Source organism: Monodelphis domestica, chromosome 7 (assembly GCF_027887165.1).
Source record: "Monodelphis domestica isolate mMonDom1 chromosome 7, mMonDom1.pri, whole genome shotgun sequence".
NCBI classification, from domain to species: Eukaryota; Metazoa; Chordata; class Mammalia; order Didelphimorphia; family Didelphidae; genus Monodelphis; species Monodelphis domestica.
The window spans coordinates 45,695,618-45,722,657 of NC_077233.1; the positions used below are offsets into that span (position 1 = coordinate 45,695,618).

The 27,040-nt window shown below is 36.9% G+C and overlaps 1 protein-coding gene across 3 annotated transcripts in view; it reads right to left on the reverse strand.

Annotated features, from left to right (window-relative positions):
- Positions 1–27,040, reverse strand: part of SUMF1 (sulfatase modifying factor 1) — a 140,980-nt gene that overhangs the window by 74,758 nt on the left and 39,182 nt on the right. For all 3 annotated transcript variants that reach the window (XM_056804554.1, XM_001374374.4, XM_056804553.1), the window contains exons 4-6: positions 14,827–14,909; positions 1,178–1,300; positions 308–422 (exon numbers count right to left, since the gene is read on the reverse strand). In XM_056804554.1, the coding sequence (XP_056660532.1) occupies positions 308–422; positions 1,178–1,300; positions 14,827–14,909 (321 nt within the window). The remainder of the gene's footprint in view (positions 1–307; positions 423–1,177; positions 1,301–14,826; positions 14,910–27,040) is intronic.

Sequence of the window (27,040 nt, forward strand, 5' to 3'; positions counted from 1 at the left end):
AGGAGCCCCTGGGAAGGTCCCACTTGTGCAGATGGAAAATTTGCCACACCTGAGCTATATTCCCAGCATCCTTTTAAGTTACATCCTCATTTTACGTACGGATGCTTAGCAAATAAATTTGGCTGAGACTCACGATGTGGGGCTCTTTTTTTGGAGCTTGTGCTTTTGGTAAAGTGCTGCAGTTATGAGTCTCTCTCTCTGCTCTGCTCACTTGACTGAAAGAACCTTTCTTTCTTTTCTCTCTCTTAATTTATTATTCAAATTCCTATATATTTTTCACATTGCTGTGTCTGGCCCTAATACTCACAGGTGCTGTTCCTTGATAGCCATCTTCACCAGTGTTGCTCACAGGGAACTCTCCCTGCCATATGTTGGCATAATGTTGACCTTTGGGCTGCAACTTGTTGCCCCATGGAAAAAGTCTGTCAGGAGAGACAAAGCCAGTCAAATACACTCAGGCCTCTGGACCCCAGAAGAGAGAGAGAGAAGGAAGACAGCTACAGTGGTCAGGCTGAGCTACAAAGAATGGGATACTTTGAAAGGAAATGAGGAAATGATGGGAGAAAGGGGAACATCCACAGAACCTGTTGCTTTGAAGTTTGCTGTCAGAAGGGCTGGAGTAGAGGCACCTCCAGAGAATTGTAACCACTCAGGCCAAATTATGGACTTATATGGTAGCCTGGTCATGCAACATTACCCAGGGACTTCTTTATAAATAATTCACTATTTTAGGGAGCCTTTTCCTAGAAGATTTAATCCAGGCATCAATGCACTCCCGAGTTTTAGCAATGTGGAAATATGTACCAGTTTTAGAAGGGACCTAAAAATAGAAAAATGCTGCCAGTGAGAGAGCTTGCCAAATTGATGTAAAGAGTAATAGCATCTCACTGATTCTCTGGCATTACAACCTCTGCGTCTTTTGAAAGGAGAAGGATGAGAACTCTTTTGACTCTATCAGGGAAAAGATTTAGCCCATGGTTTGATTTGGGGAGTTTATTGGTTGGTTAGTCATTTGTCAATATGCCCCAAGTAATGTTGCTAATGAATTAAACTCAATGAGAAAAGAGAATGAGAATGGACAAAAAAATAAACTCCAACCCGACTTGCTCATTGAGAGATCTCCTGAGCTTTAAAAACAATGGTCAGCCTGTAAGAAAGGCTTACACTTTTCCAGTACCTATTCTCCAGGCCCCCTCTGCAGCTATACTCCCATTCGGCTTCTGTGGGTAACCGCTTTCCAGCCCAAGTGCAGTATGCAACTGCATCATTCCAGGAGACATGAAGAACTGGATGATCCCGTCTGAGAACAAGAGAAAAATGGCACAGGTAAGAATTCATAGCAAATCAGCATTCCGTGAGGCCCAGGCATTCCAAAAGCATCACTATATGGTTAAATGGACATACGCAGATGTCAACAAGTGGTTCAGATGTGCTAACCAGCCAAGCTACGACACATCTTCTGTTTTCTGCTTTTCCCCACAAGTTCCAGAATCCAAGAATCTCATCCCTGAGGGGATTTCATCTAATCCAAATCCATAACAGAACCAGATGCTTCTCTACAACATCCCAGACTAGTGCCGTTAGCTAGGGCACACTCCACAGATTCTGGAACAGCCTAGTGCCCTTCTGAGTGGCACTAAAAAAAAAAAAAACCTCCTTACATAAAGCCAAAATAGGCCTCTCAGAAATGTCTAGCCACAGTTCCTAGTCCTGCCTCTTTTGGTTAAGCAGAATTTATCTAATCCCTATTCCACCAATATCAATAAACTAGCCAGAGACAGTTACCATGTGAAATATTACAATAGGATTGAAGGGGTTTTAAGGAACATATAAATATTGTGATTTTACTAAACAATGAAGGGGAAGGCAAAAAGGGAAAGGGAGAGATCTTAATTATTTTATCCTCTAAATTAAAAACAATCTGACTAAAACTATCTTATTTCTAAGTACATTAAAGGCAAAGACTTTAGGGATTAGTAATCTTACAACAGAGTCTTTTGGTGGGCAAAGTCAAAAAATTCCAAGAGAAATATCTAAAGGTGGTCTGTTCTATCTGTCCAGCAGAAGAATGTAGACTGCCTTCTTTTCCATAGTCAAAGATATTCCCAAGCTTGTAATTTGAATGATGGTTTCTCAAGCTGCTCCAGGAAAATACTCCTCCTCCTTCAACCAGGTTCAAAGAGATTGTCAGTTGCTTAACTGTTTCTCTGGGATTCTACTGCACCAGCTCCAGGGAAAACTCTGATTCCATGTCTTGTCAATCACTCTTATGTCCCAAGTCTTATTTCCTATTGTAACAGTCCCCCCTCCCCCTTTGCATAAAGCCTAAATCGTTTTTGAAAACACTATTTTGGCATTTGTGCACAACCTAAATTACTTACAGATTACCTACACTAAGATATCTAACCAAAAATAACAAAAAACCTATACTCAACTATCTTAAGCTAACTAATACTAACCTAGAGATTTTATCAAGGAAAGGGAAAAAAGGGTTTTAAATAATGAACAAGTAAAATTTCAAACATATGCAAAATCACAAAAAGCAAATAACATCAAAAGCAAAAGATGAACACAACTTCCATGCAAACACTAAACTCGTAAATACTACTCTCATCAGCTAATACAGAACATTCTAATACTACTGTAATACATTAACATCAAACTTAAAAGAAAATGTTTTGAAAATTACAATAAACACAGCATTGCATAAGTTTTACACCGAAATTAAACCAAAACATTAAACTCACTTATGCAAACTACATGTAACAATAGATATAAGTGAGCTATTTACACACACACGTATATATAGTACACACATGCAATATATACACACATGATATACTTTCATATTTACACATGATACACATGTTACATATATACACTATGATACAATTCGTTAGCAATCCTATTACACACAAAATTTACATATATTTAGTTTTGTTTGATATGTGATGTTATATGTTATTTGTGTTATGTAATGTATGCTATGTATGTTATAATGCAAGTTAGTGTATAATCTTATCTTATATACTTAATCCTATCTAATTAAATCTCTATCTTCAAAATTCTTCTATCTACCTAAATTTCTATACTAAAATTAGATATCTAAAATAGCTAACTAAATTCTGTTAGTAAATAACTAATCTATAGCTAATGTTAGTACCTAATTATTCATTGTTTCACTCATTTAAGTAGTGATTCAATGTAACCTAACCATGTTTTGTGTGTTTATGTTTTGCTATGTTGTTACTTTGTTATATCATGTTGTTTTGCTAGTGTAATGTCAGTGTTGCTGTTAGGTTATTGTTATGTTACTGCTGCATGCAATATACTTACCACTACTTCAAATCTTTCCTTCTCTTCTCATCTTATCTTCATTGAATAATTCTTCTCCAACTCCATGGTAGGAAATATATTTATGTTTGCTTATGTGAATATGTGCTATGTTGTTTTGTGTTATATTACCCCAAATTTTAATCAATTAGTTCATTAATCCTGTGATTCTCTTCATTGCAAATTTTTCAAAATCTTTAAAGTTATGTTTTCAGTCTTTTAAAAATGTCCATTAGGGAGCAGCTGGGTAGCTCAGTGGATTGAGAGCCAGGCCTAGAGAAGGGAGGTCCTAGGTTCAAATCTGGCCTCAGACACTTCCCAGCTGTGTGACCCTGGGCAAGTCACTAGAACCCCATTGCCTACCCCTTACCACTCTTCTGCCTTGGAGCCAATATACAGTATTGACTCCAAGACAGAAGGTAAGGGTTTAAAAAAAATAAAATAAAATAAATTTTAAAAATTAAAATAAAATTAAAATGTCCATTAATTTCTTGAATTCTCCTCTTGTCCTCTTCTATCCTCTTCCACTGGAATAGTCCTCTCCTTACTGATCTTTTTGACTGCAGACTCAATTTACCTGATGATTCTAACTTTCTATGATCTCTTCTTCATTTTCTTCTTCGATGATTTGTACATTTTCATTATTTATACCATGTGCTAATTTTATATGTGAACAATGATACCATGAATCTCTACCCAAAACTTTAACTGAAAATGGAGAAACTAACACAATGATGTAAGGATATACCCAACTGTCTTGTGTTGTTAATGTTTTAGCAAAATTTTTGACATATACCATATCCTCCTGGCATGAAATCATAGAGAGAATAATCCAATGGACCTGATTGAATTAATACTCCCATATTATGTCATTCTTTAAGTATAGTATACAGACTATCTTACAAGGTTTTGTCTATAGTAGAGCATGTACAAAAAGCATTTCATAGGATGGCATATGCAAATTTGCTCTTGGTCTTATATGTAGGTAAAACAAAGCTATGGGAAGAATATCTGGCCATTTGAGATGAGTTTCAGCACAGATCTTCCCCAACATAGTCTTTTGAGTTCCCTATTTACATGCTCCACCTTACCTGAACTTTGTGAATGATAAGGAATATATTTGGGTATTATTCCTAGATTCTCATAGACTCTTTTCAGGGTATCTTGGGTGAAATGAGAACCCTTATCAGAGTCTATGGCAAGTGGTACTCCAAATCTAGGTATAATTTCCTTAATCAACACTTTTACTGTAAAAATGGAGATCTGAAACCCAGATTTCAATCCCCAGAAGTCCTTGCTCTAGTTCCCAGGATGCCCTCTAATCTCACTGAGATTTCCACCTGGGCGAGATCAAAATTTCTATTTAACTGGCTGTAAAAGCCTACTGAGCTCTCTTCCTACTTCCACTTCCAAGAAGACGCGTCTCTCATGATGTAAGTGAAATTGAATGGGCCTTTCAGGCCTCCTAGGCACGTGCTTTCTTATTTGTATTTTCTTAAGTTCTTAATTTTTAATAAACCTCGTAAAATGTAATACTTCTAGCAGAGAAACTAATTTTTACCTGCTACATTACCACAAAGCTAGCTGTATTTGTATTTGATGGAAATGCTTCAGGCCACTTAGTTAATCTGTCTACTATTACCAGACAAAACTTGTATCTTCGACCTTTTGGCATGCTGATGTAATCAATTTGCAGGCTCTCAAATGGACAATATGCTAAAGGTCTACCACCTAAACCTTTATGTCTGAATGCCCCTTGGTTGAATTTTTGGCAAACAGAACAGCTTGTACAGATCTTATTTGCTACAGTACTAATTCCAGGAGCTACCCATTGCCTCTTTACAAAGTCAATTACAGCTTGAGTAACAAAATGACCTCTTGTGTGGATGACTTGACACAAATAGGTATATAAATTTTTGGTAACAGCAGTTTTCCAGTGTCTGCAACCCATATCCCATGTTCTTTCCTTGCTCCAAATTTCTCCTTCCACTTTTGAATTTCTGAGTCTACATAAGCTTTTTCTAGATCATCAGATTCCATAGTTGACAAATTCATTACATACACTGAAACATTCTGGCAACAAATGTTTCAGTTATATTAGCTCTCTGATTTCCTTTAGAGACTGAATCTCTGCCATAAGTATGACTTCTACAATGGATCACTGCTAACCGTTTAGGTTTCTGGATAGCATCCAACAACTCAGTTATTATTTCTGCATGAGCAATTGGTTTTCCTGATGCAGTAATAAAACCTCGTTGTTTCCAGATATGTCCTATAGCATGACAAACTGAAAAAAGCATATTGAGAGTCTGTATAAATATTTGCACTTTTACCATTAGCCATAAGACAAGCTTGCTTTAAAGCAACCAACTCTGCACCTTGAGTACTAAGATTACTAGGTAATGATCCATATCAGTGTCTCATATTCTGTGAAAACTGCAGCACCTGTACATCTAATTCCATTACACAAATATGAAGAACCATCTGTGAATAAAACCAAATCTGGATTTTCAATCAGAGTGTCTTTTAAATCCATCCTTGGCATATCTACTAGATCTACTACTTCTAAATATTCATATAATGATTCACTATTCTTTGGCAAATCAGGAAGAAGTGTAGCTGGGTTTAATACACTACACTTTTTCAATGTGATGTTTTCACTACCTAGAAGTATAATTTCATACTTATTCATTGGTCTGAATATGCCTGAGAACAAAATTTCCTCATTAGTGCTTCTATTTGATGTGAATATACAGTCAATGGACATCCCAAAACTAAATCAGATGACTTTTGGACTAACATACCTAAAGCTGCTACACCCCTCAGACAAGAAACTGTACCAGTAGCTATTGGATCAAGCTGACAAATATAATGTCCAATTGGATGATAATTTTGTCCTAAAGTCTGTGTCAGTACACCAGAAGCAATACATTTTATTTTCAAACTGTTGAAATGGTTTTGTATAGTCCGGGATACCCAAAGCTGGTGCAGATAAAATCACTTCCTTAAGCTTTCTTAAGGCTTGCAGATGTTCGGGTTTTAGTTACAGAGGTTCTGGTTCTGTATTCCTGGTTAGATCTATTAGACACTTAGTTATTTCACTATATCCAGGTATCCATTGCCTACAGAAACCAATTGTTCCAAGAATAGCTGAATTGCTTCTTGGTCTTAGGTATGCTCAGTTTCTGGGTATCTGCTATTCTTTTCTGCATGATACTTCTGGAACCCTCTGACAACACAAATCCAAGATAGTCTACTTGAGGCAAAATACACTGTAATTTTGCCTTGGAGATTTTATGCCCATGTTTACATAATTCAATCAAAATAATCTTGCTATCTCTTTAGCAAATGGTGATGCTAAGAGAATATCATCAACAAAATGTACTATTTTACTTTCTTTGAATGTTACCGTTTTCAGGTCTCTATTTAAAATTTGTGAGAACTGACTCAGAGAATCGGTGAATCCCTGTGGAAGACAAGTCCACATCCACTAAATTTTCTCCCAGGTAAAAGCAAAGACCTTTTGAGAATTCTCATGTATAGGTATCAAGAAAAACTATGATCATAAATCTACCATGGTGAAATATCTTGCCTGACTTGGAATGGAAGAGATTATAGCAGCTGGGCTTGGTTACAATAGGATGTGTCTTTATCACATTTATACGTTCATAAAAAAATCATTTACACCTCTCAGATGCTGGATGAATCTGTAGACTATTTTGCCAGTCTGATGGAGTTTCAGCTTTTTTTATTGGAAGTATAGGAGTATTATATTCTGAGAAGCAAGGTATTATTATCCCTTGTTGGATTAGGGACTCAATAATAGGTATGATACCCTCTACTGCTTCTTTACTTAAGGGATATTAAGGTACCCAAGGAATTGGTCCTTCCTTAGTTGCCTCCCTTACAGGAGTAGCTGATTTCAATAGGCCTACATCTGTGGAATACTTTGACCATAAATCTTCAGGGATATCCTCAAGAATAGTATAGATGGAATCCAACTCATCCTCTGTACTGACTGAATCTAAGAACAGCAATGGAAAAGCTTTCAGAGATTCTTTTGGTTCATGTAATAATATATCCCCAGTATCAGTACATTGTACTGTTGCTCGTAATTTACACAATAAATTCCTACCAAGAAGATACATGGGTCAGTCTGGCATACAAAGAAATGCATGCACCACAGATAAAGGACCTAAAGTAATCATTTTAGGTTGTAATTTACCTACCCTTTCTGGTTTTCCAGTTGCTCCTATTACTTCCATAGTACCAATAGCACTACAATCTTTAGGAAGACTTTGCAAAACTGATTTACTGGCTCCAATATCTACCAGAAGATCCTATATCTGATCCCCTATTGTAATAGATACATATGGCTCTGTAGTGTTTGGAGGCTGAAATGTTTCTAATACTGGTGCTAGCACAGTAACATCAGTACAAAGAACAGTCATTTCATGTCCATCCTATTTTATATCTGCTTGAATTACATGATATTCCCAGGATTTTACATTATCAGCTTTTACACTACTCTCCTTGGTCCTTATAATCTCCACCTTGATATCATTTACAATTCCATTATTATTATTCAGTTTATATTCTTCATTAATTTCACTTATTTTATAATCATTAGAATTTTTTTTAATTTTTTTTTAAACCCTTACCTTCTGTCTTGGAGTCAATACTGTGTATTGGCTCCAAGGCAGAAGAGTGGTAAGGGCTAGGCAATGGGGGTCAAGTGACTTGCCCAGGGTCACACAGCTAGGAAGTGGCTGAGGCCGGGTTTGAACCTAGGACCTCTCATCTCTAGGCCTGGTTCTCAATCCATTGAGCTACCCAGCTTCCCCCTCATTAGAATTTTTTATTAAATTTATTATTACAATTTTCTTTTTCCTTATAATTATTAACACTAATTATATTATTCTTTCATTCATCTCAACCTCATTACCATTATACTTATTTTCATTTATACACCACTCTTTATCCCTTGATTCAATTACTGATGTATCCTGGGTAAACCTTCATAATGAACAAGCACCCTTGCTCTGGTCACCCTTCATCATCTGGCTATATTTTGGCCTAGCTCTAGATTTTGCCCAATCCTGCATAGTGGTCAGATCAGGTGCTTGTTGTCCCTGACAGCAGGCATTTTGGCATTGATTTACATAATTAGTTATCCACCAATTGTTATTATTCCAATTATTATAATGGTTATTGCTCCAGTTATTGTTATGTTGCCTATTAAAACTCCATTCCTATTAATTTGTCTCCTAACTTGGCTCCTATATCTGCAGTCTCTGTAAAAGTGCCTAACACATTCACATAAAAAGCATTTCCTGGGGCCTGATCTTCAGTCCCTAGGCCTATAATTGTTCCTAGGCTGCATGGTTTTCAAAGCAGCCACTGCCTTGACTTCTTTTATCTCACTGCTAAGTTTTCTATTTAGGTCTTCCACTATAGTATCTTTCTTCTCATATCTATGCTCTGTGTCGGTGGTTAAATATGTAGTTTTACGTCCAAGGTCCTCCAAATCCATTTCTTCTCAATTGGGGTAATTATTCTTAAAGAGAAGTTTCATTTGGGGAACTGCATTTTTGACAAAGATTCTTTTAATGTCAGCGATGGTCCCTTCCTCAAGTAAATCCATGCTAAGGATTGTTTCAGTCACCTCAGTAATTCTTTCAAGGAAAGCTATAGGTGTTTCTGTGATCTTTGCTTAATTGCCTCAAATTTTGACCATGCATTCAGTCTTTTAGTATACCAACCCATAACCTCAATTATAGCTTCCCTACATTCCTTCATTTCTATATTTGTTATTCACATCCATATCATATTGTTCCAGCCAGGATACCAATACAGTGTCTGATCTTGTCTCCTCTATAAACTTGTTAGGTTCCCTTTTAGTTAATAATTCCTTCATTAGTAATGCAAAATCATTATAGTCAGGGTCAAACAGATCTATTGCCCTTTTCATTTCCTTAATAACTCAATTAGATTCTTCTGTAAAGCTAGAAATTCTCCTTTTAATTGATTCCAAGTCCACAGGGGTGAATCTTTTGTGGGTTTTTACTTGGAATATTTCATCTTTGGAAACTACAGGGAGCTCCCTAAGAGGGCATAGGGTAGCCATCCCACTAGCCTCTTTGTATTGTAATCTATTAAGTTGTTTAATTTCCCCATTATTTCCAGTATCCCCACACTCATTTCTCTTATTAAGCATCTTATTTTCTTTTATGTATAACTCCATGTGGTCCAGCTGTTGTTTCAATTGCACCACCATCAATTTAAATTCTGAATCCTTTGTAACACAAATGACCATAGCTTTTAAGCACTTGCCCATGTAAATAAATATCACTCTACATTTAAATAAGACATACAAACACAAGAGAGGGGAATATGTGATAATACAGTTTTCAGTTTGATTTCCATTATAGGTTTCATACAGTTATAGTCTAAAAGCATTGCACATACATTTGGAAACATTACAAATAGAATGTAAGGGATATGTAGAATACAATCCCACAAGATCTTAATAACAGCCATTATTATGTCCCCTGTCAGATTTATATTCATTTGTAATACAGTATACACTGGTGAAATGGTAGTATTAAACTCCACTATGATCAGATTTTATAATAAACAATCATAAAATTAAAATTTTGAAAAAAAATTATTTTCAATATGGCCACCAAGAACATGTGGTAATGGCCTTTTAACCTTTTTAAGTGTTCCACAGCTTAAATGATCATCCTAGTGCAAACATCAACAACATGGATATAGGTTCTGATCAAAGACACATATAAAACCCAGTAGAATTGTGCGTCGGCTACTCGAAGGAGGGGGGGGAAGGGGAGGGAAAGAATATGATTCTTATAACCAAGGAATAATGTTTTAAATTGACTAAATAAAATTCTCAAAAATAAATGAACAAATAAATGTCCCACAGCTTTCCCAGTCTTAGAATTCCACTGGCCTCCCCCTCTGGACTGTACTACTTTCAGAGGGTCTTTAGAATGTTCCATTCTAACTGCCTTATCTCTACACACCCCTTATAAAATCACTAAGAAAACCATAAAATTTAGGTTGTACAACCTAGCTGACTCAGTCAACTGAAATATTACAATAGGATTGAAGGGGTTTTAGGGAAAAAACATAGAAGGAACATATAAATATTTTGATTTTATTAAACAAGGAAGGGGAAGGTAAAAAGGGAAAGAAGGGAAAGGGATAGATCTCAATTATTTTACCCTCTGAATTATAAGCTATCTGACTAAAATTATCTTATTTCTAAGTACATTAAAGACAAAGTCTTTAGGGATTAGTAATCTTACAACATTGTCTTTTGGTGGGCAAAATCCAGAAGATATTTAAGATTTGTAATGGTGGTTTCTCAAGCTGCACCAGGAAAATACTCCTCCTCCTTCATCCTGGTCAAAAGAGATTGTCAATTGCTTAACTATTTCTCTGGGATTCTATTCCACCAGCTCCAAGGAAAACCCTAATCCTATGTCCTGTCAATCACTTTTTATGTCCTAAGTCTTATTTCCTATTGTAACACATGCTGCCTTCTCTAGTCCAAGTATTCTTGACTCCACACAAATTATGTCCAGCTCTTCAACTATCATCCTTATGGCATTTCACAACTACAGCTGATCTCTAACTTAACATTGTCATTCAAAACCATAGTGTTGGGGAGAGAACAGGAGAGTCCAGATACAGCCTGATGAGGAAAACATGGCAGTATCCTCACTCTCCCTCAAACACCCTAAACACTCCCTCCACCCAATATCACATAACTGTGTGATACAATGTGAATACAACTGTATTGGTTCAGTTCAAGAGCCAATCTCTACTCCCCTGATCTTTTCCAGGAGAAATGCTATTTGACCATCTTACACTATATAACTTGATTTTTTTTGAAGTGAGATGTAAGATTGTCCTTAACCAGAGTTAACCACTCATCTGATTTGAGCCAACATTCTAGCAGGTTTAGTCATTTTAAGACCCTGATTCTCCAAACTTATATATTAGCTCTCTCTACCAACTCTGCTAACTGTAAGCCTAAGAGACTGTGCCAATCGGTGCCTTTATCCATATCACTAACAAAAATGTTAAAAAGCACAGGGACAAGGGCAGATGCATGGCATACTCTGGGAGAGACAAGCCTCCATATTGTAACCCTCTCCATAAAATGTTCAATATATTTTCTATTTTTGTACCCCCCCCCCCGAGTGAGAAAATCCTAAAAGTATAGATTCCATATGTGGAATGATTCACTGGGGAGAACTGACATGTTAACCTCCTGGAAAAATAAAGAGTGGGGAGACTTAACATGCTGGCCTCCCAAAGAATCTTGTGAGACAGAGAAATGTCATATCTAATGGCCCGCCATCAGCATGAGCATCAGTGTGCAACATTGCCACGGAGGAAGAAGCTAGGGGGATTTATAAGGCAAGCAAGGGAAGAAGGTCTTTTTATTTCTACTGTTGAACAGACTGTCCCTGGGCTGGTGCAGGACAATCAGAAGTCAGCATGTAAGGAACCATGCTAATATCTCTTCTCTCTCTCATCTCTCATTCTCTCATTTTATTAATAAACACTTATAACTCGGGTCAGATCCCATTTTATTCCCAACACCACTAATAATAATACATTTATAGAACACTTTAATGTTTGAAAAACACCTTATGCCGCATGTACACCCAAACATGTTTCCATATTTTGGCTAATCTTGCTAAACTGGTTTTTCTTCTTTTTTTCTGTGTTATAAGGAATAGTTCTCTAAGAAGTGAAGGGAGAAAGGATATACTATCATAAGGGGTATCAAATCAAAAAATCATATTTAAAATTAAAACATTTTTAAAAGGCAAGCACTATATGTAATACTAATCTCCATTGATTTTCAAATAACCATTAGGTTAGTTACTATAAGTATTATTTTACAAATATGAAAACTAAGGCTCAGAAAATTTAAGTTACTTATCCAGGGTCACATAAGCACCAGAGGTAACATCTGAACTCAAGACTATTCAAAAGTTCAGTGCTTTTTCTTTTAAACGATTAATGGCTACTCTTTGAGTTTAGGCATTTAGTCAGTTCCAGACTAATAACCCTATCAAAAATGGAAAGGAGGCAAGTCTGGCATAACTTGATTTTTTTTATCCTTACCTCCTATCTTAGAATCAATACAAAGGTTTGAAGGTGGAAGACTAGTAAGGACTAGGTAACTGGAGTTAAGTGACTTGCCAGGGTCACAGAACTAGAGAGTGTCTAGGGACAAATTTGAATCCAGAACCTGCCATTTCTAGGCCTGGCTTTCAATCCACTGAGCCACCTCACTTCCCCCATGACTTGTTCTCAATGAAACCACATTGTTTCTCTGTGGTCACCATTTTGTCCTGAAGACTCTCTTGAGTCATTCCTTTGATGAGATGTTCTAGGATCTCGCCAGGAATCAAAGTCAAACCTCACTCACCTATAGTCTCAAATTCTATTCTCTTAGTTTTTGCAAAAATCTGGAGGACATTTGCCCTTCAGGACTTTTTTCATTCTCTTTGATCTCTCAATGGTCACTAAAAATGGCTCAGTAATCACATCAGCCAGTTCCTTCACTACCTAAAATTTAAGTTCATTCAAGGCTGGTGCCAGGAACTCTGTTGGCATATAGGCACTCTTATCCTCTCCCCAATCTGGGTATTAACTTCCTACCTATTAGTCATTTTCACTCTGCCCTTTCCAGTTCAGAGATTATTCATCATTATAAAGAAAAAGAAAAAAGTAAAATTCAAATACTGTCCTTTTTTTCTTCTTCCTCCCTCCCAAGGGGCTATCATGAGTCTTCTTTGATCTTTTTTCATCTAAAATGATGAATTCCCTTTGCATCTATATCAAGCTCTTCAAACAAATCTTTTCTGTATTCATTGGAACTTTCTTTTTGTGTCTTCTAAACCTAGCAGTCATCACCAACTCCCTAATGGACAGTGTTACAGAGGCATCTCAAATTCAGCAATGCCAAAGCAGAATTATCTTTTCCCAAAAACCTTCCTTATAAGCCTCCCTTATTTCTGTCAAAGGTCCCTTCTCCTACTCCCCTGTGCTGGTACAGTTCCCCTTGATTCTGAACTCTCTCTCACCCAATGAAACCAATCAAATGCTAAATCCTACTTCCACAACTCTCCCAGATGGTCCCTTCTCTCTACTCTAACAACTGCCACCTTATCATCTCTCACCTAGATGGGAACAGTGGCCTCTTCACCAGTCTCCTGGCCTCCAATCTCTTCTCATTTCAGACCATCTTCTACACTGCCACCAAAATGATTCTCCCTAAGTACAACTCACACCATACAGCTCTTCTACTCAATACACTCCAGGGGCTGTTTCCTGCCACTACAATCAAATACAAGCTTCTCCACATAGCTTTTAAAGTCTTCACAATCCTGCCTGAGCCTAACTATACATTACTCTCCTTCCCACACTCTACAACTGAGCCAGATTTGGCTTCTTCTTTTTTCTTCACAGAATACTCCATCTCCTGACTCTGTCCTCATATTTGACCTCTTCTCCCTCTTCCCCTCCACCTCCTAGAATCCCTCTCTCCCTTCAGGATGCAACAGGAAGCTTTCCCTGATCCCTTCAATCCTTAGCATCCCCTTTTACACACTACCTGGCATTTAATTACTTTGCATTTATTTATATTTGTTCTCTTTAAATTTATGCTGGATGTATTTAGGGATCCTCTGTGTTTATCCCATTGATGTGAGCACTGGGCAAATGGGGATTGTTTCATTCATTGTATTTGTATTTCTGGCTTGGAGATTCCCAATCTCCTGACTTGACTTCTCATTTCTGGAGTTTCATCCTAGAACCTGTTATTCTCTGAACCTTTTTTAAATCTGCCTTCCTAAAATGTGTAGTTCATGTCAGACCACTACACTTTCCTTCTGTATAAAAAATCCCAAGACAAAATGGTCAGATTCCCATCTCCTTCTGCTTTAGAAACAAATTCTTCTTTGTTAGTCAGAATCAGGTCCATCTGAAATAGAAGACAATTACTTTGCTAGCACCTTAGAGACCTGATGATCAAATTGTGGCTTTGTGATTCGCCAGATAGATAATGTTACTGGAGTCCTTCAGGGACTCTTTTAAAAGTACATCAGTCCAGAGTTTAAATCCCTAACCCTAAGTACATAGCTTCAGCAAGGGCCACCTGGCAAGTCAGAATTAGAGATATAAGTAAACATTTCATAAACTTAACATTCCTCTTTAAAACTAATTCATATTTCCAAAAGGCTTTAAAAGCACCATATAGATGAACTACAAAAACAGCCATGGTATAAAATAAGAACAAAGGGACACATTTTGACATATATTTCTTGAGTGATCAAATTCTAGAGAGCTCACTTGAAGACCTTAAATTCACTCTATAAAAAGCATAACTATAAAGCCTGTAGAATGAGAGAAAAAGCTTCAGCCTTGGGAAACTGCAACCTAACTCACCTGTGCAAAATGGAAGAATCAGGGCCTTCTGGATGTCTCCAATTAGCTCCTTTAACAGGCAACCACCACGGAGCAGCTGCAACCTTAAAGAAAAGCAGATCAATGAGATGTTACTGATGAGCTTTAAAATCCCTAAAAAAACTCAGGAAAACTCACCACAATCTTTAGTCTAGCTGGTGCCTGCTCCATGATCTATAATGTTCTTCACAGAAGTTTTGAAAATCAGGTCCTTTACCAATTTATCACAAAGCAAAAATGCATGGGAATACATTGTTAGCCTAGAAAGGACATCTTCACATAGTGCCTATAGCTAAGACATTCGCATTACTTAAAGAAGTCTTCTAGCAACTTAAGTAAGGGATGGGATCATTCTGAGTTTGTAGGTAGGAAAAAAAAGGTGAAAAAAGGGCCAGGTCAGAGGAGAAAGTCAAATGGTAGAGTCTAATGAGACACCTTGGCATCCTGTAATAAAGCCTCACTGGCCCCTCTCTTAATCCACTTAACTTTCTCCCTAGGTCAGCAGCTCTCTTCTGTTACAAAAACAGTCTAGGAAATTTTTGCTTATTAAGGATTTAATTAATTAATTAATTTAATTAAGGATTAATAAGGATTTATTCAAGGATTTTTCACCTTTCATTCACAAAATTAGAAAAAACTTAGGATTGGATGAGACCTGAGAAATCATTTGGCCCAATTTTGACCCAACACTGACTCTGGAAACTGTAATGACAAAAAACTCAGTACTTTATAAGGTACTCACTCATTCCATTGCGAAGAAAACTGTGTAATGAAATTCTTTATAGTAAATTCAACCTGCTTATAACTTCTACCCACTGGTCATAGTTGTGCCCTTACTAAATATTTTTAGATTCAATATTCAATTCAATAGATTTTATGCCCCAGTCAGTCAATAAACCTTTATTAAGCACCTAGTATGTGCCAGGGACTGTGTGAAGCACTGGAGATAGGAAAAAAAGAGGCAAAAGACAGTCACTGCCCTCACAGACGTCACAGTCTAATACAGGAAACAATGCACAAATAAGTTCAATATAAGAAATACTCCACACTCCCTAAGAAAAAATCCCCAGGAACGGATAGATTCACTAGTGAATTCTATCAAACATTCAAAGAACAGCTAACCCCAATACTATACAAACTATTTGACATAATAAGCAAAGAAGGAGTTCTACCAAATTCCTTTTATGACACAAACATGGTACTGATTCCAAAACCAGGCAGATCAAAAACGGAGAAAGAAAACTATAGACCAATCTCCCTAATGAACATAGATGCAAAAATCTTAAATAGGATACTAACAAAAAGATTTCAGCAAGTGATCAGGAGGGTCATTCACTATGATCAAGTAGGATTTATACCAGGAATGCAGAGCTGGTTCAATATTAGGAAAATCATCCACATACTTGACCATATCAACAAGCAAACCAACAAGAACCACATGATTATCTCAATAGATGCAGAAAAAGCCTTTGATAAAATACAACACCCATTCCTATTAAAAACACTAGAAAGTATAGGAATAGAAGGGTCTTTCCTAAAAATAATAAACAGTATATATCTAAAACCATCAGCTAACATCATCTGCAATAGGGATAAACTAGATGCATTCCCAATAAGATCAGGAGTGAAACAAGGATGCCCATTATCACCGCTACTATTTGACATTGTACTAGAAACACTAGCAGTAGCAATTAGAGAAGAAAAAGAAATTGAAAGCATTAAAATAGGCAACGAGGAGACCAAGTTATCACTCTTTGCAGATATGATGGTCTACTTAAAGAATCCTAGAGAATCAACAAAAAAGCTAATCGAAATAATCAATAACTTTAGCAAAGTTGCAGGATACAAAATAAACCCGCATAAGTCATCAGCATTCCTATATATTTCCAACACATCTCAGCAGCAAGAATTAGAAAGAGAAATCCCATTCAAAATCACCTTAGACAAAATAAAATACTTAGGAATCTCTCTCCCGAGACAAACAAAAGAACTATATGAACACAACTACAAAACACTCTCCACACAATTAAAACGAGACTTGAGCAATTGGAAAAACATTAACTGCTCATGGGTAGGATGAGCCAATATAATAAAAATGAACATCCTACCCAAACTTATCTATTTAGTGCCATACCCACTGAACTTCCAAAATTTTTTTTTTACTGAATTAGAAAAAACCATAACAAAGTTCATTTGGAAGGACAAAGGATCAAGGATATCCAGGGAAATAATGAAAAAAAAAATATACAAAGAAAGGTGGCCTTGCAGTCCCAGATCTCAAATTATACTATAAAGCAGTGGTCATTAAAACAATTTGGTACTGGCTAAGAGACAGAAAGGAGGATCAGTGGAATAGACTTGGGGTAAGTGACCTCAGCAAGACAGTCTATGACAAACCCAAAGACCCCAGCTTTTGGGACAAAAATCCACTATTTGTCAAAAACTGCTGGGAAAACTGGAAGACAGTGTGGGAGAGATTAGGTCTGGATCAACACCTCACACCCAACACCAAGATAAACTCAGAATGGGTGAATGACATGAACATAAAGAAGGAAACTATAAGTAAATTAGGTGAACACAGAATAGTATACGTCAGACCTTTGGGAAGGGAAAGACTTTAAAACCAAGCAAGACATAGAAAGAGTTGCAAAATGTAAAATAAATAATTTTGATTACGTCAAATTAAAAAAGTTTTTGTACAACAAAACCAATGTAACCAAAATTAGAAGGGAAGCAACAAACTGGGAAAAAAACTTCATAACAAAAGCCTCTGACAAAGGTCTAATTACTCAAATTTATAAAGAGCTAAAGCAATTGTACAAAAAATCAAGCCATTCTCCAATTGATAAATGGGCAAGGGACATCAATAGGCAGTTTTCAGCCAAAGAAATCAAAACTATTAATAAGCACATGAAAAAGTGCTCTAAATCTCTGATAATCAGAGAGATGCAAATCAAAACAACTCTGAGGTTTCTCCTCACACCTAGCAGATTTGCTAACATGACAGTGAAGGAAAGTAATGAATGTTGAAGGGGATGTGGCAAAGTGGGGACATTAATTCATTGCTGGTGGAGTTGTGAATTGATCCAACCATTCTGGAGGGCAATTTGGAACTATGCCCAAAGGGCAATAAAAGAATGTCTACCCTTTGATCCAGCCATAGCAGTGCTGGGTTTGTACCCCAAAGAGATAATGGGGGAAAAGACTTGTACAAGAATATTCATAGCTGCGCTCTTTGTGGTGGCCAAAAACTGGAAAATGAGGGGATGCCCTTCAATTGGGGAATGGCTGAACAAATTGTGGTATATGTTGGTGATGGAATACTATTGTGCTCAAAGGAATAATAAAGTGGAGGAATTCCATGGAGACTGGAACGACCTCCAGGAAGTAATGCAGAGTGAGAGGAGCAGAGCCAGGAGAACATTGTACACAGAGACTGATATACTGTGGTACAATCGAAAGTAATAGACTTCTCTATTAGTCTCAATGCAATGTCCCTGAACAACATGCAGGGATCAAGGAGAAAAAAAAAACAAACAATACCCGCAAGCAAAGGACAAAAGGTGGGAGTTAAAACAGGGAGAAAGGACAAGAGCTTGACTACAGGGGTGGAGGGACTTTGAATGAACACCCTAATACAGAAACCAATAGCATAGAAATGGGCTAGGGTTGAGGACGCATGTGATACCCAGAAGAATCACACATCGCCAATGGGAGGGATGGGGGGAGGGGGGGAGAAAAAAAAGGTGATCTTTGTTTCTAATGAAAAATGTTTGAAAATGACCAAATAAAATAATGTTTTAAAAAAAAAGAAATACTCCACAGAAAGATGGCTCCAGGGCTCAGAGATCCTGGGAAAAGTTTCTGGTAGAAGACAAGACTTTAGCTAAAGTTTGGAGGAAGCCACAGAAGCCAGAAGTCCAAGAAAGAGAGGAAGAGCACTCTGGCTTGTGAGATTTAAAATGGTTGAGGTCTTAAACTATAGTGGGTAAAATAGTGGAAGGTATAAATTGTGATAGATATAAGAGAGGGTGAGTAAATTTGACCGCAGAAATATGTTTCACTACAGTGTCTTGGGTTTTAAAATCAAATATAAGGTGGTCGCCAGGGAAATATTCCCAATTATTCAAATACCCAAGACAATTGGGTTTTATAGATTTTAATTAACAATACAATGAGTAATCAAAGAAAGAGAGAGAGAGAGAGTAAGAAAAGGAATAAGTATGAAGGGCCTCAAGCCAATATGGCCTAGACTTGAGTCTTAAAAGAGAAATCAGTCAGTTTTTTATAATTCACCATAAGATCTGTCTAAGTAAGGATTTCTAATGACACCAGGCCAGCAGCATCTCAGCTGCTTTCACCAGCTCCCTCCTCCATCTGAATGTTTCAGAATCAGTCTCCTCAGAATGAGTCTCTCCAATCTGAATGTTTCAGAATGACTTCCCAGCTCTTCCCTGAGCTCTTATTTTTAAGGGCAAAATCTTCTCTGTCACCTCCCCTAAGTCCTTACATCTACCAATCACTGTAGATGTTTCTAAAGGACCGCCCATTTTGAATTCACAGCTGAGTAGTTTTAATCTCTTTAGTAAGTCAGGAAAAAAATGCTGCTGTGTCAACAAATTTCATTAGAAAAAAACCTCTGAATAAGTTATCACCCTTTTAGGTTTAAGTAGTTTACAAGTTGCCCCACCTTTATAGGTACTTAGTATCCCATTGTATCAATTCTAAAACAGTCATGACTCAAAGAACTTCCTGTCCCTTCCATAAGCATGTATCAAAGTACTTTTCATTGTTCTCAAGGAGCTCTCTGTCCTAAAGCAGTCCTAAATAGGGTGGAGTAGGGATATTCCCAAGGCAAGTAGCCCTCACATTCAAGTAGAATTCTCACTATCTGCTAGGGAATTTTTTTAAGTAGAAGATTCCCCAATGGGGGAAACCCCTAACATTCATAAGTCTGAGAAATTTTGAGGTTTACAGGCTTTGAGGGACACCTAGGGAAGATGCTAAGAGCTGAGAGCCTCTTATTCATTGTACCACAATGACAGACAATGAATCAAAAAGTACATGGTGGGGGATAAGGCATAATAAGACCAAAAAGCTAGAGAGAGGTGGCCCTATGAAGGGCTTTGAATGCCAATAGAGGCTTCTATAGGTGATCCTGATGGGGATGGGGAACCACTGGAGATTACTGAGTGAAAGAAAGGACACTGTGCTAGGCACTGAATCTCCAGAACAAAACTAAAGTCTCCATCCTCACAGAGCTAATGTTCCACTTGAGGAATACAATATGGCTGACATGGGCACTGTACCCCAGAAACCCAGGCCAACTATTATCAGAGAAACTCCTTCGCCCTAGCATCCTTGTGACTCTTAACCTAGAAACACCCAATGACCCCACCCAGGGTCCTGAGATGTTTACCCTCTTTTGTCCTCTAGATTTAAGGTGGACAAAGAAATGAATCTTTATTCCTCCAGGCAGATCCCAGTCAGATGACCACCCCACTCCACCAAATGCCTGAGGGACTAACATTCTGGTCAAGTCCACACCAGGAAATAGCATCTAAAGAGTATATAATCCCCAGAACTGATGTCCTCTGGGGGACAGCCTCTCCATCCATGCTGTCCCCATGGAGGAACAGCCTCTCCATTCATGCTGCCCTCCCAAGCAACTGCTCCCCATCTTGCTATCCCACCTTCCTATCCTCCTGGCCACTCTCAACATTACTCTCTAAGTTAATAAATCTCTTTTTGTTTTTAAGCTAAGTTTTGGAGTCATTACATGCTTGCAAAAGGTATCCTTCCTGAACCCCAAAGGGTCTCCTTCCTGCCCATAACATGGCCACAGAGGCATGAACAGAAGGATGGGGGACTCATCAGCTTCTCTGATCTCAAATCTACTTCCCACAAACATCAGTAATGTGCCAAAGAGAAGTAACTTTCCCTGGCCCCATGGTCAAACACACCCAGAATCTAAAAGATTTAGAAAAAGAAAAGGAAAATCAGAGCTCATGAAGTAATGAGGAGTGCTCCTGAGATCCACAACTCTGCAGTACCACCACTGCCCTGACACCAGGAGAGCAATAGCTGGGCAACAACCTCTTAACACTGGCAGTGCTAGTGCCAGGCAGGGGAAACTGCACAGCACCAGTGCCATAAAGCTCTGAACTGCCAATGCCAGGCCAAAGAGTATCCAAAAAATGGCAGTATCACAGTACTATACCTGAGGAAAAGAGCAGAGAAACGAGCTGAGGCCAGTTCTGATCACCCAAAAGACACTTTAGGGCTGGTGAATGGTAATTGCTCAACATGAAAAAAAGGATGAGATGCTCAGAGGTCCAGCCTCCAAGGAAACCACAATCAGAAGAGAGGAAGTTTGAAAGTGAGTAATAGGGAAAATAAGGGGGAGGGAGGGAGCAGGGGGAATTGAAATTACCCAAGATTTCAAGAAAAAGAAAACTCAAAGCTTTAAACCTAAAGAATAAATCAATAAGAAAAATACTAATGAAAGAAATGTGGTCTCCAGATGTAGTAAATAAGTTTGAGCAGCTATGAAAAAAATACTATAAACAAAGGAAAATTATCCAAAACTTGATGATAAAGAGGACCCTATAGAGGAGTACATGGAACCAAAACATCCTGTTCCTAAGTAGTTCAAAAGAGAAATGAAAATTGTGAAACCAAAATTCATATCCTGAATAGCAAAAATGATAAGCAAAACAGTAAAACTGTTTTGTGAAATGCCAAGTCTCATTAAAGATGTAAAAGAGAAAATAATAGATTAGGAATACAAATATGCAGAAGTAAAAGGCCAATCAAGAAGAGAAGCAAAATATGATAACATTAATAGAAAATGTGGTCACTAGGCAAACAGAAAATTGATTTTGAGGGCAAGATGTGGAGATACAACCTAAGGACCAAAAGTCTACTCAAAAGACCCAGAGAGGACAAAAAAAACCTTTAATTAACATCATAATGATAGAAACAATAGAAGAGAACAGCCCAGAACTTCTTAATACAGAAAATGAAATTTTAAATGAAAAAATTCACAGACTGACTCCAGGGGGAAAAAACCTCCAAGGCTTTAAACTCAAAGTCATAGAGTAGTTAAATTTAACAATTCAAATCAGAAACAAATTCAGGAAAAAGATCTTCAAATACATAGAAAAGGGCATTCAAATAATGCAAGATTACTCTTGCCCCACTATGAAAAGTAAGAGGGAATGGAATATCATATTCTGAATAGCAATACAGCTCAGAACATAGTCCTTAATAATATACTCTGCAAATCTGAATTTAATCATACATGAAAAAGATAGACATTCAATAATCAAGAAGAGTCAGAAACATTTTTAGAAAGAAAGACAGATCTGACAGGATTATTTGTTTCTCAAAACACCCCAAACAACAAAAATTCAGCAAGAGTGAATAAAAATGGGCAGCAACAATCCACATCCAGAGAAAGAACTATGGGAGTAGAAAACACAGAAGAAAAACAACTGCTTGATTACATGGGTTGATAGGGATATGATTGGGGATACAGATGCTCATCTATCATACTAGTACACATATCAATAATATGGTAATAGGTCTTAATCAATGACACATGTAAAACCCAGTGGCCTTGGCTACTGAAGGGGGTTGGGAGGAGAGGAGGGAAAGAGCATGAATCATTTAATCATGGAAAAATATTCTAAATTAATTAATTAAATAAAAATTTCCAAATTAAAAAAAAAATCACATTGTGGCAGAGCTGAAAAAAAGAGGGGGCCAGTCACAGAGTGATAACAGATAGTCTAGCAGAAGACTTTTTTTTTTTAATGTACACAAGTAGATGGTTGATGGCAGAAATCTGGCAGTGGCTAACTATGGTGAAGATTGGATTTAGTTCTCCACTGATTGTACCAATGAAGGTACTTAGCTCTTCCTTGATAGTGAAGATAAAATTGTAATCCCCAAAGTGTTAACCCAGTATTTAAAATAGATCTACCCATTTTAACCACAAAAAGGTGTGAACACCCATTTCATACATTGAGTGGGAGGTCTGTGACCCAGGTGTGAAAGAATGGACAGTCCTAGAGAGGAGCGTCTGCTGTGATTGGTAGATGTAAAATTTAAGGGAGGTGACCCAAGAGAAAAATATTTTTAAATAGAGGAAATAGAGACACACTGGATGAATATATATAAAAGGATTAGTCACTCAGAACTGGACTGGAGATCAGTGGCTTGGGCTTGGAGTGAAGAGGAGACACTTGAGGTGAGACTGGAAGACAGACACTCAGACTTGGAGTAAAGATACTTGACTGTGAAACTTGACTCCTGGAGGAGCTCATGCAGGAGATCTCAAACTGCTTTCCTTTTAGACAGTCACCATGGTGAGTGAAAGGCTGACTTAGTTTCCTTGCCCTCTCTGGAGGTGTGAACCTCCGGGAAAGGCCCACCATCTTAACCTGGCTCTGAGGCAGGCTCCCCACCCCCACCCCCACCCTCCCTCCCCCCCCCCCCCCTCTCTCTCTCTCTCTCTCTCCCTCAAACTCGCTTGCCCTCTCCCTCTCTTTCCCTCTTTCCCTCTCCCTCCTTCTCTCTTTCATTCTCTCCTCTCTCTCCCTCTCCCCCTCTTCCTCTCTCTCTCTTGCTCCCTCTCTCCCTCTCCCTTTCTCTCTCTCTCTTCTATCTTCCCTTTTCTCTCTTCCTTAATATCTTCCCTCTACTGTAAAGTAAACTACCATAAATTCCATTTTACTTTAGTAATTCATTTTGGGATTTAGAAATTAAATCCCTAGAGACCACCAATTTAAATATATTCAGTCAAACCATAAAATTTTACACTGAATGTGGAATATTATGGACAGAACCTGGCAACACCCCGCTACAGGTGAATTGGCTTCTTTTAAATTGTAGGATAAGAGTGGAATTGCGTGTGAACTACAGGAGAGGGGAGGGAAGAAGAAAGACAACATGAATCATGTAACCTTGGGAAACTAATATGTAAATTTGTTACTGGAATAAAATAAAGAATTTTTTTTAATTATTGGATGACATTACAACATAGTAGAGTATATGAGAAGAATAGAGAGGAATGAGTAATATGTAAAGCTTGAATCCAGAGCTAGCAATAAGAAAGGGAACCTCTTGGTCTCAAAAGCCCACAAAGTATTAATGAGAAGAGAGGGGCAACTGATAAGCAGAAAAAGGGAGTTAGGGATCGTATAAGGAAGGACCACATCACAGATATTCTGAACTGAACAAAGCACTCCACATGTAGTCTGATAGTAGTAGAGCAGAATGATCAGACAAATAGGTGAGTGATAGCACTGCAAAAGAGAATTCAAAAAGCCTCTGCAAAGCCGCATCACTGATGGTGGGTCAAAGGACAAATCAAAGAAAAAATTACTGATTTCACTGAAGAGAATAACAATGAGGAGATAATATATCAAAATCTATGGGATACAGCCAAAATAATACTATGGGGAACTTTTATATCACTGAGTGCTTATATCAACAAAATAGAGAGAGAAGAGATCAGTGAATTGGGCATGCAATTTTAAAAAACAGAAAAAGAACAAACTAAAAAAACCCAGATGAAAACTAAATTGGAAATGCTAAAAAAAATCAAAGGAGAAATTAATAAAATTGAAAGTAAAAGAACTATTGAACTAATAAATAAAACTAGGAGCTGGTTCTTTAAACAAACAAACAAAAGTATTAGTTAATATAAAAAAAGAAGAAAACCTAAAACTAATAGCATAAAAAATGAAATGGGTGATATCACCTCTAATGAAGAGGAAATTAAGGCAGTTATTAAGAGCTATTTTGCCTAATTATATGACAATAAATATGACAATATAGGTGAAATGGATTAATATTTACAAAAATATAAATTGTCTAGATTAACAAAAGAGGAAATAATATCAGAAAAAAGAACTTGAACAAGTCATCAAGGAAATCCCTAACAAAAAATCCCCAGGGCCAGATGGATTCACAAATGAATTCTACCAAATATTTAAAGAACAACTAATCCCAATATCATATAAATTACTTGACAAAAAAAGCAAAGAAGGAATTTTACCAAATTCTTTTTATGATGCAAATATGGTACTGATTCCCAAGTCAAGAAAATCAAAAACAGAAAAAGAAAACTAGAGACTAATCTCCCTAATGAACATAGATGCAAAAATCTTAAAAAAAAAAATACTAGCAAAGAGACTTCAGAAAGTTATCACAAAGATTATTAACTATATGACCAGGTAAGATTTAAATGAGGAATGCAGTGATAGTTTAATATTAGGAAAACCATCCACATAATTGACCATATGAACAACCAAACCAACAGAAATCACATGATTATCTCAATAGATGCAGAAAAAGCCTTTGACAAAATACAACACCCATTCCTATTGAAAACACTATAAAGTATAGGAATAGAAGGATCTTTTCTTAAAACAATAAGCAGTATTTATTTAAAACCATTAGCAAGTATCATCTGCAATGGGGATAAGTTAGAAGTCTTCCCAATAAGATCAGGAGTGAAGGCAGGATGCCCATCACCACTTTTATTATTATTATTATTAATTATCACCACTATTATTTAATAATGTACTAGAAATGGTAACAGTAGCAATTGAAGATGAAAAAGTAATTGAGGGGATTAAAGTAGGCAATGAGGAAAGTAAACTATCACTCTTTGCAGATGATATGATGACACACTTAGAGAATCCTAGAAAATCAACTAAAAAGCTAGTGGAATTAATATCTTTAGCAAAGTTGCAGGATACAAAATAAATTCATGTAAATCACCAGTATTTCTATACATTTCCAACAAAACTCAGCAGCAAAAGTTAGAAGGAGAAACTCTACTTAAAATCACTCTAGACAATATAAAATATTATCTATCTGCCAAGACAAACTCGGCAGTTATATGAACACAACTACAAAACAATTTTCACACAAATAGAACTAGATCTAAACAAGTGGAAAAATATTAATTGTTCATGGGTAGGATAAGCTAATATAATAAGAATGACAATCCTACCTAAAACTAATTTACTTTTTCAGTGTCATACCTATCAAACTACCAAAAAACTTTTTTATAGAATTAGAAAAAAGTATTAAAAAGTTCATGTGGAAGAACAAAAAATTAATATTAAGGGAACTAATGAAAAAGAACTGTAAAAGATAGTGGCCTTGTAGTACCAGATATAATACTTAAACTATACTATAAAGCAGTGATCATCAGAGCAATATGGTGTACTGCTTAAGAGATAGAAGGATGGATCAGTGTAATAGACCTGAGGTAAATGACATAAGCAAGACAGTGTTCAACAAACCCAAAGATCCCAGCTTTTAGGTCAAGAACCCACTATTTGAGAAAAACTTCTAGAAAAATTGGAAAACAGTATGGGAGAAATTGGGTTTAGATCAACATTTCACACCCTATACCAAGATAAATTCAAAATGGGTAAAAGACAAACATAAAGAGGAAAATTATAAGTAAATTAGGTGAACATAGAATAATATACCTATCAGATCTGGAGGAAAGAGAAGAATTTAAGACTAAGCAAGAGATAGAGAACAGTACAAGATGTAAAATGAATAATTTTGATTATATTAAATTAAAAAGGTTTTATATAAACAAAACCAACAAACTGGGGGAAAAATTTTATAACAAAATTCTCTGATAAGTGTATAATTTTTCAAATATATAAAGAACTAAGTCAAATGTACAAGAATCAAGCCATTCCCCAATTGGCAATGGTCAAGGGATAGGAATAGGCAGTTTTCAGCTGAAAAAAATCAACACTATTAATAATCACATGAAAAAGTGTACTAAATACCTCCTGATTAGAGAAATGTAAATCAAAACAACTCTGAGGTTCCGTCTCACACCTAGCAGATTGGCCAAACTGACAGTAAAGGAAAACAATAAATGTTGGAGAGATGTTGCAAAATTGGGACACTAATGCATTGCTGGTAGAGTTGTGAACTGATCCAACCATTCTGAAAGACAATCTGGAATTATGCCCAAAGGACTTTAGAAGACTGTATGCCTTTTAATCTAGCAATACCACTAGTAGGTTTGTACCCCAAAGAGATAAAAAAATGTTTGTACAAAAATATTTATAGCCACACTATTTGTGATGACAAAATTTGGAAAATAAGGGGGTGTCCCTAGATTGGGGAATGGCTGAACAAATTGTGG